This window comes from Bemisia tabaci, chromosome 8, assembly GCF_918797505.1.
Source record: "Bemisia tabaci chromosome 8, PGI_BMITA_v3".
Lineage (NCBI taxonomy): Eukaryota > Metazoa > Arthropoda > Insecta > Hemiptera > Aleyrodidae > Bemisia > Bemisia tabaci.
The window spans coordinates 12,824,304-12,841,985 of record NC_092800.1 but is presented as its reverse complement, the minus strand read 5'-3'; the positions used below and the strand labels follow the sequence as shown (position 1 = coordinate 12,841,985).

The 17,682-nt window shown below is 36.6% G+C and overlaps 1 protein-coding gene across 1 annotated transcript; it reads left to right on the top strand.

The window, feature by feature from the left end:
* The first annotated feature begins 1,588 nt into the window (after window positions 1-1,588).
* Window positions 1,589-8,687, top strand: LOC109034739 (leptin receptor gene-related protein). Its single transcript, XM_072303307.1, has 3 exons — window positions 1,589-1,723; window positions 3,435-3,627; window positions 4,712-8,687. The coding sequence occupies exons 1-3, from the start codon at window positions 1,683-1,685 to the stop codon at window positions 4,826-4,828; spliced, it is 351 nt and encodes a 116-aa protein (XP_072159408.1). The 5' UTR covers window positions 1,589-1,682; the 3' UTR covers window positions 4,829-8,687.
* The last annotated feature ends 8,995 nt before the right edge of the window (window positions 8,688-17,682 follow it).

The following is a 17,682-nucleotide window of genomic DNA, read 5'->3' as shown; positions in this document are numbered from 1 at the left end:
GCCAAAGTATCACAAGCGCCATGTGGCATTGTAAAATTACCGCCGCCTTTTTATTTTCGAACAGAGAATTGTTCAACGAAGCAGTCCGAAGCTTCCACTGAATTTTCTTTGTGCTGCCGATAAAATTCAGTGAAAGCTTTAAGCAAAATACTTTCTCTGTATTAAAAATAAAATGACCACGGAAATTTTTAATTGCCGCATGGCACTTGTGATACTTTGGCCGTAAGGTGACGGCATGTGCTCGTGTGCTCCTGATGGGGGACAAAGCTGTAATTGTAATAGGAATTTTGATGTGTCATTGAATTAAATTAATATTGAATATTGAATTTTTTTAATCAATTTTGACTTCAAATCTTCCATATACCAGTAAAACGCAGAAAAATTCCAGATCTCAGGAACAAAGCCGTGGCTCCCTGGGACATTATTCTTGTGCTACAAGCATTCCAATGATTTATTGATGCCTTCATTCATAACTATTTTTCAATTCTAAGTAACTTCATTCTTTGTTTCATGCTTTGTTTTGGGCCTGTTCCTCGATGAATCATCCAACCAACAGCGTAAGTATTTGTCAATTTCTGTAACTTTCTTCACTATTCATGACTCATGTAGAGTGGTTATTCACACATAAATCTGTATGTAACATGTTGACTAGAATAAGGCAATGATTGGTACTCATGCTTTTCCTTTTTTGCCTGATGTGAATTTTCGGTTGTCAACTTAAAACTTAAATCACTAGAGTGTTTTACGTGTTTTAAGTTGACAACCAAAAATCACATTGGGCAAAAAAGGAACAGGGCGAGTACCATGATACAACCCTATAATAGAAGAAAAAAGAAACATAAAGCAATAATTATTTTGCTGAATCTAAACATCAACTATCTATACAACCTCTTCGAAAGATTTATGGAACTGATACACAGTCAGTTTTCAAGAACATGAAATGAATGGATTTAATTTTTAAGTACTTGGGTGAAAATGTAGTTTCCTTCACGCCAGGTGAAAAAATTACTTTCAGCTTAAAACTTTTTTAAAATGGATAAATTTCCAGATTTTTACTAAATCTTGAAAGAAAATTGATGTAGTAAAAACGTGTCAAAAATCTGCACAGTTGGGAGAAACAAAATAAACTACTATTAATAATAAATGACAAAATACTCAATAAAACCTGCTAGCTTTTACATCGAATGAGGGGCTTGGAGGACAAGGCGCATAAGTGCAGTTTCTTCTGTTTCAAGAAATACGTCTTCAAAGTTTTGAAATTACGTGGATCCTTATGGCGGAAAAAAAGTTCAAACTAACTTTTTGATGTATAACAATTGGAATTTAAGTGCAAATTGTTCACAGAATAAGCATTAAGACTAGCTTCACTTAAAATCATTAATATCTCAAATTTTTCAAAAACTGCACGAGTGCGCCTTGTCCTCTAAGCCCCTCAAATATGCCCGTCAATTTTGCATGTATTTAAAAGCAAGACCGTAGCCCCATCAACTGATCTGAGCCCACAAGCAGGTTTCAGTTCGTAAGGGCCTCTTATCTTCTAAAGTCTGAAAAGTGTACGTCTCATTAGTTTAGGGAAAAGATCGCAACGACCATTTTCTATCTTTGAATTTACTGAGCTGAGCTGATAAATAATTTTGGATTTTTGCAGGCTTGTCACTCTTGCTTTCTTGGGCTCCATTGGAATGACAATGGTGATTCTTGGCTGCGCCCTACCAAGTTATAAGTAAGTATTTTTTTAATTAACCAGCCCAATATTATTTTTTTCTTTTTCTTTGAGATCATCAAACTCTTGATCAGATCACATGGCCAGAAGATAAATGACGACCTTGTGGTTCTTGGACTTGCAACTGATGGAACGAGCAGAGATAGAGGCTAAGTACAAAATGCCTGAAGCTATCCTCATAAAATTTTGAAAAATTAAGCTTTAGATATTTTAAACTCCTTATTTTCCCCTTTAACTCCCATGACTTTTTACAAACCTTGGACACAGTAGAAATATGAATATATCTGTCGCAGGCAAATAGTAAAATCAGGCATTTGTCAAATGCTCAGGCAAATAGTCTAATATTCTATAGTTTGGATTGAAATTCTGCTTCTTTTCCTAATTTTAGACAAAATAATTAATTGACCCTGTAAGAAAAAATTTTCAGTAATAATTTGCATCACGAAATAGTATTTTAAACGATTTTTAGCTCCTGAGTAGACACTTATCTTGAAATTTTCAGCACGTCAGAGAATACAGCATTTTTAGAATTTCAACATTTAAAAATATGAGAGGTAATTTAAGAGGAAGAGACAAAAAGAGTTTGTAGGTTTGATGAGATATTTTTCCACAAATATTGAAAACTCGTGAGCTCTCCGCCATAAATTCACAAAATTTTGTAGACAATCAAAATTTAGCTATCTGCCTAGGCATTTGACAAAATGCCTGATTTCACCATTTGCCTGCGACATATCTAACTACACTTAGTGCTTTGCCTCTCAAATTCGTTCTATATAATGCAGATTAAAGTGCACATGCTCTGTTTGTAGTAGCCATTCTTTTCATGAAAGGTTTATTAAAAACAAATAAACAAAATAAAAAATTGTACAAATTCCTCCTGTCTTGGAGTATCACAGAGACTTGAGAGTGTCTTTGGCAAAATTCAAATTGTCTTCTTCTATTTCCTTTTCTTGGCATTTACAATAGCGGTACGTATCTTTCATCCTGAACTCTCATTGAATTGCTTCATTAATCAAAAGTTGGAGGGAGACAGTCAAACTGACGGTTCAGGTCTAATTATTATTGTGCTGTTTTTTTTTTCTTATCATTATTGCCTTTTTTTATATTTTTATTAGCATCATTATTGATATCAGTTGCAAGATGTGAATGATCAATTATCGATATTTCCCCATTTGAAGCTACGGTAAAGAAACGATTATCGAGGTGTTCGTTGTGAACACCCTATTTATTGATCCTTCTCCGTAGGTTTAAATGGCAGATCGATCAGTTCATTGCAAGGCAGGCTTTGCCGCATATTCAGATCACAGAATATACAGTAGAGATACGGTAAAAGACTTTTTTTTTGACTAGTTGCATTTAGATGCCCGCCTGCACTGCCCTCTTGGGCATTACTTCGGTCTCCTAATTTAATGGGATGCAATTTATTTTCCAATCCTAGTTTCCTTGCCGTGTAATGTGCTGTCTCAAAAAAATGTTAATGAAAATGTCTGCCAAAGTAGTTCTTTTAATCACTGCTTCAGCAGTTTGATCTGTTTTACCGATTCTGTTTTCTTTTTCTAATCATAATTTTAAAAAGTTTCAGGCGCTTGCTTCATTAGGTGGAATCACTTGGAGTGCAAGATACGTTTATATATCTTTGCTTTTAACTTTTTTGTCGTTTTCATAATTCTCTTATTGTCAATTGATGATGTGAGCATTTTTCCTTTTCTAGATCATGGTGGCCGTTTGTTGTGGTAGTTTTTTACATCCTTGCACCTCTTCCAACAATGTTCACGAAAAGTTACAACGATCGAACGGGTGCCGGTGTCAACATGGACTTGGCTATATTCATCACCATGGGTTTCGTAGTTTCCTCATTTGCACTGCCCATCGTCTTGGCTAGAGCCCCTGTCGCTCATCCTGTGGTAAGGAGCTGTTTTCTTCTAGAAAAAGTGCAGAAACGCAATTGTATACAACACAAAAATCTTACATCCTTCTTCCAAAATTTTTTAAAGTGTTCACTGATAGCATTTTTTTTTCGAAAAGTAAGTCTCACGTAATATTTGACGTGAGTTAAGTTTTTGATCAAGTTATAACCTTCAGTGTGTACTCCTTCACTTTCTATACAGTGCCAAGAAAAAACGTCATTTGAACATTTATGAGTTGCCTCTCCTCCAGTGAAATATTTATTTTTAAGGGGAGTTATGAATATTTTTCTTAAAATTCTCAAAGAATTTAGATCTGATAACGAATAAATTTCTCTGAAAAATTGGAGTAAAAATATTCAAAGACTTCTCCAAAAATTGTATTTTATCCAAGGAAGTTTGGCAATACCTGAGGGCTCATACGGCGTTCTTCTTTACCATGGCAGCAATGGTCTTTAAGCAGGGGTTCCTACAAATTCTAAGCCTACCATCAAAAATTGATCGTCCCCTATTTTCGACAAAAATTTATGCTCAGCTCTCCTGACAATTAAAGAAAAAAAACCCCTCTTCAACAAATTTGACTTTTCCATCTTTCATGGCTAGCGAAACAATAATATAGAAATAATCTGGTGGGATTCTTCCATTTTTTCCTATTTGTGACTGAGCTGGTTGCGTGGTCAGGAAGTTTCTGCATTTCTTTCCATAAGTAGTTTAAGGTAATTGAACTTGAGTTGAGATCAGAATCATATATTTAAAAGTGTTTCGAATTTCACACTGGTATTTTTCTTCTTAATAAAAAAAGAAGAGATGTGATTACTAGAGATCAAAGCTTTGTTGTTTGGAAAATGAACAAAAATTCAGTGGAAAAGAAAGCTCCGTCAATTACGTGAAAAAGCTTGAGCCTCGATAGTTTTTCAGGACAAAATTTTGATCAGTTAAAAGTTATTTATGTACCTTGTTTTGTCTTGCAATAAAACTACAAATAATATTGTGTTGATGATTCATATTTTTTCTATGAGCGTCATGGTGTTGAAAACTTAATTATAACAATTTAAAATGGTCTTTTTGTTTATATTTTCGACAGATCAAATGGGGTGCTTGCAATTTAACTCTGTGCGGAAATATCATCGTTTACCTGACCTACATTGGATACTTCGTTACCCTGTACCAAGAGGACAGCAACTATGGGCTTCGATTTTAAGGGATTCGTTTTCAGCATATTTGAATGGATGGCCAAGATGCTCCCTATCTGTAAAAAATTAACAACACAATTTTTAGTGCTACTGCAGCCTAATTTTCCACAATTTTGTTTGGCGTTCAACTCATTTTCATCATTGTTGTAGTGACGTTCTCGTATGAGTTTCAAATTCCATGCATCTATAAAACGTACGTAAAGAAATAATGCCAGTGAAAAAAGGCTGTGTTCTTGCTATCTTCAGGTAATCTGAATGTAATTAAATTTCTTTTTGAGTCCAGGGTGCGTTTTTATCTTTTATACTTTTCATACTGTAATGTAAGTAAGGAAAACATTTTGATAGTGGCTATATCTGTCTCTAGCTGCTCCATATGTAGTATGTAGCTACTATAATGTAAGTTCTCCTGACTCCTACACTTCTTGTAACATTTTTACATCATCCCCAATTGCAAACAAATATAGAACTGTCAGTACTCTTAGAAATCGTGGCAGATAATTTGGCAGTTGTTTACTTTTGACTGTCCTGCGCAGTAGACCAATTTACATCCCCACGCACTGTGGCAACATTGGCAGCAGTCAACCTTGACGGCTATTGGACGACAGCAAAGCAGTCGCATGCAAAGAAAAAGTAAAAAACTACCAACTTGTCCTGCGTGAGTTTTACAACTTGAGATCACATTCTAAGTTCATTTTCACTGCTGCTTCAAAGGTTTGCCCTCCTAATTTTGATGTTTATTATCATCATTAGCATCCCTCCCTCTCCTTCCTATTGATATATCAAACTCATCAGAATAATCCTCCTTCTTTCAATTGTCCCCTCAAAACTTTAATCTCACCTCCTGTATGTGGGTTGCATCTTCATTTTCATGCTTTGCAAATTTTGCTCTTCACCTCACCTCTGTATGTTTTTGTTATTATTGTGCTAAACTGTTAACGAAAGGGTACATTTAAAGGAAGATTGTGGTAGAGGATTCATTTGTATAAGTTTCAAATTTTTGTAGGAAAAATCGTATTCTCTTTATCTATTTGCTAGTTTAAGAGTGTGCAGCTGATGGAGCTTTTTAGGAAATGAGGCCTGGAAGTCCATAGGTATTCTATATTTGGTATGCATTCCTGTACACAGCTAACAACATTAATTATCGAACATAAAGCCTTCATGTATGAATCTATTTCTAAAAAAATGCCCAAGTCTTGGAATTACAACCAGCTCAATCTCCAAATTGGCACTAATCCTGTCTATTTTCCAATTTTTTAGAAGTCAATTTAGGCATTGAGGTTTTTTTTTTACTGATGTTTTTTACTAATTTCAATGTATAAAGTCAAGTTAGCTTTAAGTCTGATTCTGAACTTTTGTTTCCTTTAAAGGAAAAATTACATAATTTTTTTAAAAATGTTTTGGCTTGAAGCACTGTTTTTGACAGTTTACATATTTTCTAATTATTCTTCAATTCTCTGCAATCTGATTCAGAATTTAATATTGCCACTGGTTACATTACTGGTATTCAACCAATTATGAATTGTTAAGGAAAGATTTGTATTTTGACTGTCGAATCTAGCGAGGAGAAGAAGAAGAAGAAAAAACCAAACAAAAATACAATATAATCTTTTATAATTACAAAAGGTATTCAACATTTTAGTGTGGTCGACTGCTTCTGCGAATCTGTGTTAGCGTGTATTTTTTCAACTCAATTCTGTAAATCAGGAATCAGCTGGATCAAACAGACGAAAGTTTCTCTTTGAATAATATTGATGGATTTATCCTTGTTTTCAGAACAGTAATTTTGTATCATCAATGTCATAAAAAAACTACTTTTTGTCTAATCATGGCACTAGAAATGTGAGGTAATTATTTTTAAGCTATCATAGGCTATGCTGATTCAATCTAGGGATTAAATATGAAATTATCAAGGTTTCAAGAGAAACTTTCAATGAAGGTAATTAAATCGGTCTTCTAAATATTCGACTGGTTCTGTGAGCTGAAGAGCATGTTAAGAGCACACTAAGGAAGTTAATTTAGATGAGAAAAAGTAATTGAGGATCATTAAAATGAAGCATCATGACCCTGTAAACTTAAGGTGATTAATTTTGTTTATTTTTCTCGTTCAACTTATAATTAGTTTTACATGATACTCTGTAAATTCCAAAATTTTAGAACGTGCTTTCTAGTTTGATTCAACAGTTGCGTTCTGGTACTTATCTCTTCACATATTTGCTCTCTCTTGATAATGTTTAAGGTGATGAAACCCAGTTTAAAAGTAGATTTAAATTGAAATTGACTTAAGAGGAGCTGCCATTTTGTGCCTTGGCAATCAGGAAGAGACTTTGTAGTTAATAAGCAATCGATTATTAATTATTATAAAAAATGGCTGTTCTGCCAATACCAAAAATGAAGTAAGAAGAATATTGAGTAAACATCAGAATGTCTCAAAATTTCCTCTGATAAAATGACAAATGATGCATTTTCCAGGTGGCTTGTGTAGTTTTTTTATGTAATTTTTTTAAATCTTCATTTTAATAATCTAGTGTTCTTGCAAATTTCAAAGGAAAACACTTATTACATTACCTCAAAGTAAATATTAAAACAGAGGAAATTTGACAACTCATAAAGGCACCTAGAGCAGCACCCTCTTCCTAAGCACAACAGTATGATCACTAATCAGTCAACACATATTCGGAGTGGCAGAGTTTTTTTTCTTTTTGTATTTCTCCCTCTTATTTGTCTCTAATGTTGATTTACACATCTCACCCCTTTTGTTAGTTTATTTTACCTAGGAAAATGTAAATAACTTAACAAAAGTTCCGAAAGGACGTAGAACATGTTCACAATCACCTAATTTTATGCTCTAAACACCCATGAATGTTATTATCCTTATTTATGTTATTTGTTGACCGCTTTCCCTTCTTAGTTGAACAGAATTTAGTATCTTTACAGTCTTCATTATTTAAAATAAAATGAAGCAAAAATCAATCAAACAAATCATCGAAAGAATACTGCTGCGCTGACAAAGAACGCCAAATGAGCTTTTAGATTATGTCATATTTTCCTCGATAAAAGACGAATTTACAAGGAAAATTGTGAATATTTTTTTTCAAATTTTTCGGACAATCGTTTTCGCAATTTAATTCAAAATGTCTGAAAATTTCAAGAAAAATATGCATAACTTTCCTAAAAAATGCATGTTTTATCTGGGAAACTTTGGCAACTCTCAAATTCTCATACACCGTTTCTCCTTAGCACGGCAGAATAAATTGTCACTGTAACCAGAGCAGTCTTAGGCTTCATCTGTCTGTTGTTTTATTATATATTACATTTAAACCAACTCAATTTAAACTATTAATATAATAAGGACTAATAAAGGAACCTTGATGCTCATATTTGTTTTATTTTACTTACATATAGTACATGCAGAGGTGATAGGAGCCGAAGCTTTTCGAACGTCTAGCGTTCATCATCAGGGGCTAGTACATACATAGTAACAGCAAAAGAACAAAAAAACAAACAACAAGCACTAATAAACTACATCGTGCATAAAACAAATATGAGCATCAAGGTTCATTTATTAGTCCTTATTATATTATTTATAGATGCTACTCCAATCATGTTTAATTACTCAATTTAAACTCTTTGCCTGACTTACCTGAACTGATCTCAATTTAAGTTCGATCAGAAATAATTCTAGATGTTTTTTCTCTCCTTTCCTTTTTTTGAAAACAATAAGTGAATGGGGTTGAAGGATGCACAGTATGTCTAAAGAGTGCTCCATCTAAATGTGAGTCCCTAAATCTTTTGTCTTTTGTATGTATTATTTTCTTTTTGCCCCTGTAAATATTTTATTTATTGAATAAAGTTTGTACATTTCATCAACCCATGTAAACTTGTGATTCCATTTCCTTCTCAATTCAATAGATAGTAGATTAAATTTGATGCCTATCAAAAAATGATAGAGGAAATGTTACCAGAGGATTCGGGAAGATCGACAGGAAATGTTGCTTTTCTGACCTTTATCGCCAATATGGATGTATCGAAAGGACTTGGCTAAAAAATTATGTGAGTAAAATAATCATGAACACAGCATATTGGCTCCTCTTTTTTTTTTTTTTTTTTTTTTTTTTTTTTTTGTAATATGGATATGAATCTAACATTTTCAATATTGTCATGTTTGTCTTAATTCAGCTGACTAAATTTAAAACAAAATTTGTGGCAACTACCTAGCTTTAAAAAATTAAAACCAAAAACTTTAGTCAGGTACTTTAAACAAATTTAAGAAATCAGCATCAAAGGAGCCAAATGTCCCCCAATTTCGGTAAAAGAAACCATGGCACCCAATTTCATGCTAGCTTTGAAATATCCTATTCGTAACGGCTCTTAAAAACTTCTGTGCGAAGCTCTCTACAAATAGGTACTCATTCATTGACAATCGCTATCAGAGGTAAGAAACTTTTTTCCTCCAAGTCTCCTCGTAAAAGAATATCATAAAATTTTTAGAAACAAAGTGGCCGTGAAATGTTGTGCAATTTTATTAGGTAATTGCCTTTAATTATGTAAGCAGAGCCCAAAATTAATCAGCATAGAAACACAAGTATTCAAAAATAAATTTACCTTAAAATTTTGCAAAAATGTAGCAAAGTGAAAAACGTAAAAGATTCTAATGAATAATCTCAAGTTTCTTACAGAACTCTCTTTACTTGGTATGTGCAGGTTTCTCATGGATCTTCATTTCCCAAAAATTCGGAGCTCTTACAAAATATTCAGTAGTTTTTGCTTTTAGGGGTTTTCCTCAATTTGGATACGTATGGCTGGTAGAGCTTTTCTGGGTGGCGATGTGTGTGTCAAGTTCTGTCGGCAAGTTGGAATTAGAATTTTCTGTGGAAAATGCTCAACAAAGGCACATGTGGATTGCATTTTGCAAAAAGGAACCACTAGCATTGCAATGTTGCTAAGATTGTGCAACTTCTTTTGTCTTGGAGGAAAAACCCGATTATCCATTAATAGTTTCTATTTTACTCGCTAAAAACTGTGAATTTAAGACAAAAATTACCATCTAAATTTCATAGTTTTTCACGATTTCCGCAATTTTATTGCAAAGGATGAAGTTGCACAATCTTAGCATCATTGCAATGCTAGTGGTTCCTTTTTTCAAAATGCAATCCATGTAATATTCTGCCAAAAGGCTCATCCAGTTAGTTTATCTTTCCGTCACCATGCAGAGAGAATAATTCAATACATTTTAGCCTTTTTAACCTTTAGCCAAGCCGGGTCAAAGTGACCGGAGGCATGATAAAAACTCGTGTCCCGCGGGTTATATGGGACTTTTACATACGAGCTGTAGATGTAGGTTTACAAATACATATTAAGAAAATAATCAGAAAACATGTTGAAAAAAAAAATAAAAAATCGAGAGCTAACACAGACGAAAATAGAAGCGATGTATCCGGGCCTCGTTTTTCAACTTCTCTACCGCAGCTGAGCTGCTGTGCGACACCGCATTGATAGAACTGACAATGAGCATTGCTTCGCGCCTTCAATTTTGCGCATGCAACACGGACATCCATCAAGTACGAATAGTTGTATCTCTGCGCCGTTGTCAATGCGCTTCCTTTACTCTTGCTCTATTTCCATAGCTGCGTCTGTTTCCGGTTGGTTGATTTTAAGTGGCGCTTCAAAAGCTGCGTATCTCGTGCGTAGGCAACACAGCTCAAGAAAAAGCAGACGTAATCTGGTCTCGTTATTTGACTTTTCTCCCGAATCTGAGCGACACCTCATTGGCATTATAGAGCGGAGCATTGCGAGTACATACCTCGCGCTGAGAGTGGTAGGTTATTGGCCACAGAAACCGCCAACAAAAGTGAAGAGCCGGCAGATGACGACGAATTACATAAAAATTAAGAAATTAGGTACATTCTTGAGAGGAATGTAAAGACGAGAGCTTCCTGTTAGTTTCTTACCTGCGCGTACATATAAATATTGTTACACACACATGAGATATGGCCGTATTAATGCTATTCCTGATTTTTGCATCAGGTAAAAATTTGCTGCCTCTAACATGGCCGGATTTACCTATTTGCCGCCCATGGGCCGCCCTCTTCTCATTCATTTTGAAACATCAATAAAGACCATCAAGTGAACGTGCCGGAGGGAGAAGGGTATGCATAAGACGCGTTCACTCGTGTTGGACACATTTTTTGCGTAAGTCCTGTCAGCACTATTAGCAAAAGTTTACGGAACTTCGCGCGAAAGTTCAGTTCCGTAAACCTATTTCTGTGGGGACAAGGCCTTTCATTTGTAAGAGATGAACTAAAAAATTAAGAAAGAACAAACATAAATGTGGTTTAATAATTTTAACTTCCGCCGCCGTGCGCCGCACTGACCACACTGTGTTTGGCGCAATGCGTGAAGTATTCATGTAGTCTTTCTTGTAGGCACTGTGCGTTTCACGCCGCGCCGACCGCTGTTGACCGCACTGTGTTTGTCGCAATGCGTGAAGTATTCATGCAGTCTCGTAGGCGCTATTAAGTGTTACATGCCGACCGCCGCGTCGAGGGCTTCTCCCTTTTCATCTCAAGTCATCGTCATCATATCTCTTTGCGCCGCGCCGCTCCAGGCCAAATTACGTGTTTGGTTTCTCTCTTAACTCAACTAATTAAAGGTGCGCAGTCTTTTGTATCACCGAAATACGACAAAATTAGAAATTAATGAACTCTCAGGAAATTAGAGATTTTGTCACCTTTTCTTGTTTGTAATTTTTTTCTGAATCCGATTTTTTGTGTACCTGCATTTAAAAAAATTGCGAAATTTGCTGCCCCCTAATTTTGCCACCATGGGCCGCGGCCCATGTGGCCACCCCCTTAATCCCCTAATAATGGCCTCTAAATTTAAAGAATTGCATTGGTTCGCAAGTCCTAAAGATGTGGAGTCACGAAACGTTTCAATATTAGCTGTCAAAAGAAATAGGACCGCCATAATTATATGACAGGAAGTCTGCAATGCCGCAAGCCGAGAAACGGGCCCCGGTAATTTCGCTTTCGACAACTATTGTAGCCTAAATGATGTTTTTTGCCTACCTTGAAAATTGAAGGAGAAATGGTACAAATATTACGCTACCTTCTAACGCCTTTCGCTGCTTCACCTCCGCTATTGTGGCGAGGAAACGCCACTAGCCATCCGTTTTCCAGAACGAAGGAACGTAACTTCATTCCATGGCTGCGAATTCGTTTCAAACAATTAAATTTTTCACAAGATTGCGCCTGTGCGATTTTAAAACAAATGTGTGATTTTTGCATTAGGTCCGCAGAAGAATTGGCGAGATTCTCGGTCAGAAATACCTAATATTTTCTCGTAAAAATGCAATTTGCGAGGGTAAATTTAGCGACATTGAAATGTAGTTACGTTCTTTTGCGAGAAGAACGACATTCACGGCCACACAATTTGATAAATGGCGGAAGGACTGTCTACACACTCGTTTCAGCATATCGTCGGTGAAACTACCAAACCACGTATCTCGGTTTGCGACGTCGCAGACTTCCTGTCATACTTTATTTTTTAAATGAGAAACTACTCGACATCCAGTCTTGAAAATTTCTGTGATTTTTCCTCTTTGTGCGGAAAAAATTCCGTGAAAATTTCAAGGAATGATATTGATTTGGTCTACTTCAAAAAAATAAAATGTGAGCGTAGATTTTTAAACACTGCAAACGAGATACGTGGTTTGGTAGTTTCACCGTCGATATTGTATTTCTGATTGGCCGAGTGATAACATTTACGGTGCCGTCATCGCAGATGCAATCGAAGTGCCGTCTCCAGCGCACAGTGGGTCGAGTCAATTAGAGAGGTCGAACATGACATTTTTGACAAAATCTGAGAATTTTGATGTTTATTTCGTCACATTTGGACCGCGTTTAACAGAAAGGAACCAAGTCACATCAGCTATTGCCAATTTTAACTGGGCAATTTAATTTTTTACGAGAAAACGTTTGTGCGGATCCCTTTGAAAATGTTAAGGAATTTGTTTCGTACCATGAAGAAAATTCACTGAAATTTGCACGAAAATCCGCACAACTGTTTTCAGGTAAACAATTTAATTAGCCGATTAAATTTGGCAATAGCTGATGTGGCTTGGTTCCTTTCTGTTTAACGCGGCCCATTTTAAAGTTCAAGGAGTGCCTCTACAAGATAATTTCACGCGGAAACCAATGAAACCACTTTTAGAACCTCAAAGTTTTGTATAAACGGAGTTATAGGTAAGCGTTTAAGGTTTCCAAATTTTCTCCGACCTCTCTTATTCTGCCGTGCTAAGGAAGAACGTATGAACATTCGAGAGTTGCCAAATTTCCTCCGATAAATCGTTTATTTTTGAGGAACGCTCACAAAAAAAATTCTCGGCGTTTTTACCAAGGTCCGTTGGCACCTTTACCATCTCACTTTTTTTTTACCAATTATTGGTAATTTTACCAAGACAGACTGGTAAACTTACCTAAAAACCGGTATTTTTACTGTTTTTTTCAGGTAAGAATACCACTTTTATTGGTAATCAATTCCCGGTAACTTCGCCATTTTATCTCGGTAATTCTACCATAGTCGATAAAAAATATTGGCGTTTTTACCAAGGTCCAGTAAAATTACCGCGAAAGTCCAATAATTTTACCGAGATTTCTCGGTAATATTACCAATTCCATAAATGGTAATTTTATCAAGAAAAAACTGGGATCAAATAGAACCCTGAATTCTTGGTAATTTTACCCCTTTCTTAGTAAATACACCGAGATTTTTTTTCAGTGCTATGAATATTTTTCCTTTACCTAAATTTTCAGACACTTTTGGTGGAATTGTGAACAAAATTATCTAGAAAATTGGAAGGAAAATATCCACAAGTTTACCTGCATGGTAAAAATTGGCGATAGGAGCTGCGTTTCAAAATACCATAGGAGTTCTTATAGCCGACTGAAGAAGGCGATAGAAAATCATATAGCTGGCTGTAGAAAGTGGAGAGAATCATACGGCCGGGCTACACGAGGCGATAAAAAATTATACTGCCGGGCTATAGTTCCTATCGCCGGGCTTTACACTTTATCGCCTGGCTGTCGCTTTTTCGCCATCGGCTATAAAAGGCTATAAGAAATTGTTTAGAAATTCGTGTGCTTTGTAAATCCTTAAGTTTGTACGGAATCACCTTAATATTTACAAAACGCACATTATATTTTCCTTTACTACATATTTTTTTCATCAATTCAAATGAGAATAATCCATACAGAGTGTGCAAACATTTCAAAGTCATGAGTTGAAAAACGCTGACTCCACGAGATTAAATATTAGAGCCTAACACAAAGCGGAGCAGCGGCGCACTGACGCCTACAAACCTAACAGGGATACTTCACACATTGCGCAATGCGTGAAGTATCCATGTTAGGTTTGTAGGCGCCAATGCGCGTTTCGCGCTGGCTGCCCGCCCGCCGCGCCGTGCCGCGCCGCAGCGTACCACGGCGCTTGAAGCAACTATTTCGTACCAGAGGTATTGCACAGTATCATACGAAATTGAAGGCGTTCCAACATATTAGGAATGGCAGGCATCCATGAAAAGTACGGAGCTTTCCTCGCAAAATAAATCAAGATACTACGGCCAAAAAGGAGAGTGGGAGTCCTAAAACTCACTAAGTCCTAGCATCCGTAATTAGTGACGTTTAGCATACACTTTATCGCCAGGCTGTTGCTTAATCGCTATCGGCTATAAAGGGCTATAAGAAATTGTGTTGCCGGCTATAGAAGCTATTGGAAATCTTACAGCCGGCTGTAGGTCTATGGTATTTTGGAACACAGATTCTACTGCCAATTTTTACCAGGGTAGAAATTCGTGTTTTATCAAAGGAAATTTGGCAACGTCTGAAGGTTCTTACGGCGTTTTTCCTTAGCATGGCAGTATTGGCTCGATTCATTGTGCGACGCGGAGAACACTCGAAGAACTACTCGGTTAACGACCTACATGGTGGCTATTCAAATCCATCAAGTCGTGGTGCTTCGCCTTGCCCGGCGCCTAATTGCGCTTCTTCAAACTCCCATCTCCCCGGTGATTAGGAAATATTATATTTTCCCGCGGGGAAACTTGCTCACTTTATTGAAAAGGAGGCAAGTGAAATAAGTTTTCTCTCCAACTTAGCGGGTCTCGGAGAAGACCGCGCTGATTTTCTGAATCAGGAGTTCGGGCTCCTTCGAACCGCGACGGGGTCGGACGCACCAAGAAGAACAAGGAAAGAAAGGAAGAATTGTCGGATTGTGCACGAAATGAGCCATTTTTTTTAAAAAAATTTCAACTTATTGTTTATTTTGATAATTACAGGGTGGAATTAAGTTGGACAGAACTTAACCAGAAGGCCTCTTTTACATTCCAATATGAACCTATATAGATTTATTACTTACATTTGGACGGAGTTAAACAGAAAGGAACCAAGCCACATCGGGATCGAACCGAGAAAAAGAGGTTTAAAGTTTGGCTCCTGCATAAGACTCAATGTAAAAGATAAACTTTAAGTTCAATTTCTGCAAAATTTGCCCCAACAAAAATGTTGAATTTTTGGCGATAGATAGTAGAGCAGTGGTTGAGTTCAAAACCACTCATAACTCAATTTTTTCCAAAATGTGGGTTGGTTCCTTTCTGCTTAACTCAGTCCATTTATACAGTGTGTTTTCCCCCTGTCAATTTTTTCCCATAAAAGTATCTTAAATCTAATTTTTGGGGTGCTGGAGGTCCTCAATCTCCATTTGTCTATTTAAGTGTGTGCGAAATGAGCCAAGTGCAAACTTTTTGGTATGAAGCGAAAAAACAAGAAAAAAAGAAGAGAGGACGAAGAAAATAGGAAGAAGAGGAAGGAGGCAAAGATGCGATCACGATTAATCTCAAGATGAACAATGCGACGAAAATATTGAAATAAGTTCGCAACTGAATGCGATAAAATTACTTTTTTGTTCCCATGAAACGGGGCACTTATATCTTCTCATCATTTGGACGTATTTATGCTAAAGCAGTGGCGACGATCGATCATCGACATTTCCTCATTTAAAGCCATGGTAAAGAATCGATTATTAAGGTGTGCGTTGCGAACATCCTGTCAATCGATCCTTTCCCATACGCTTAAATATATCAACCGATGTATCCCAAAGCACGCCATGCCACGCCACTGGCTAAAAGGAACTACCTACGAAGATGTGCATTTGGTTTGCATTTAACAAAATTCCTCTCAGCATTAATACGCCCATTATTTGGTCAATAATGAAGCTTTTAAATCATCAATAAAATTAATTGTGTGTGTAAAAAAAGTTAGCCTTTTGCAATGCAAAAGAATCGCAACTTACAAGTATGCCAATTTAATAGCAATAAATTTCAAGAAAAAAAGCCCCTTCAATTTGAGAATCGACAATATACACAACACTCCGATCCATTAGCAATAATTTTAACCATGTAATTGCAATTTATGGCAACCTGTGCAACGTAAGAAGAGAGCACTAAAAAGGAAGGGAAGGAGAAGAACGACAAAGAGGACATAACGTTATAAGAGGGCGGAGAACGAGGAAAAAAAGAATGATAGTAAGAAGAAGAAAATGAGGGACATGAAAAGGAAGAAAACAGGGGAGGAGTAGGAAGGAAAACTGACGCTAATTAAGAAGGCGAGGAGGAAGAAGACAAAAAAAAGAACGAGAAATCGTTGGAAGAAGACACGAAACAAAAAGAGTAGGCAGAAGGAGTGAATGAAAACGATGGGGATTCAAGGAGGAACAAGGTGAAGAAGAAAGGAAAGAGGGGAAGACAACTACATGGAATAAGAAGAGGAAACAGGAAACGATAAGATGGCAAAGAAGAAGAAATGGAAACTATAACGAAGATGAAACAGTTAAAGGATTACGAGACGACTAGGAAGAAGAAGAAGAAGCTGAAGAATAAGAAAATTTAGTTATCAGGTTTGAGGGTTTCACACTCTAAGGTCCCTGGTAAAAATTGGCATTAGAATCTGTGTTCCAAAATACCATAGACCTACAGCCGGCTGTAAGATTTCCAATAGCTTCTATAGCCGGCTACACAATTTCTTATAGCCTTTTACAGCCGATGGCGAGTAAGCAACAGCCAGGCGATAAAGTGTATGCTAAACGTCACTAATTACGGATGCTAGGACTTAGTGAGTTTTTGGAATACTGCTCTCTTTTTGGGACGTAGTATCTTGATTTATTTTGCGAGGAAAGCTCCGTACTTTTGATGGATGCCTGCCATTACTAATATATTAGAGTGCCTTCAGTTTCGTATGATACTGTGCAATACCTCTGGTGTGAAATAGTTGCTTCAAGCGCCGTGGCAGGCGGGCAGCCAGCGCGAAACACGCATTGGCGCCTACAAACCTAACAGGGATACTTCACGCGTTGCGCAATGCGTGAAGTATCCCTGTTAGGTTTGTAGGCGCCAGTGCGTCGCCGCTCCGCTTTGTGTTAGGCTCTAATATTTAATCTGGCGGAGTCAGCGTTATTCAACTCATGATTTTGAAATGTTTGCACATCCTGTATGGATTATTCTCATTTTAATTGATGATAAAAAAAAATATGTATTAAAGGAAAATATAATGTGTGTTTTGTAAATATTAAGGTGGTTCCGTATCAAACTTAATGATTTCCAAAGCACACGAATTTCTACACAATTTCTTATAGCCTTTTATAATCGATGGCGAAAAAGCAACAGCCAGGCGATAAAGTGTAAAGCCCGGCGATAGGAACTATATCCCAGCTGCATAATTTTTTATCGCTTCGTATAGCCCGGCCGCATGATTTTCTCCGCATTCTACAGCCAGCTATATGATTTTCTGTAGCCTTCTTTAGCCGGCTATAAGAA

Bases quoted from the DNA above. Each gene is read 5' to 3' on its own strand.
- LOC109034739 (XM_072303307.1), top strand. From the start codon at position 1,683: ATGACAATGGTGATTCTTGGCTGCGCCCTACCAAGTTATAA. The intron at 1,724-3,434 runs GTAAGTATTTTT...TTCCTTTTCTAG, and splicing joins TGCGCCCTACCAAGTTATAA to ATCATGGTGGCCGTTTGTTG. The intron at 3,628-4,711 runs GTAAGGAGCTGT...TATTTTCGACAG, and splicing joins CCCCTGTCGCTCATCCTGTG to ATCAAATGGGGTGCTTGCAA.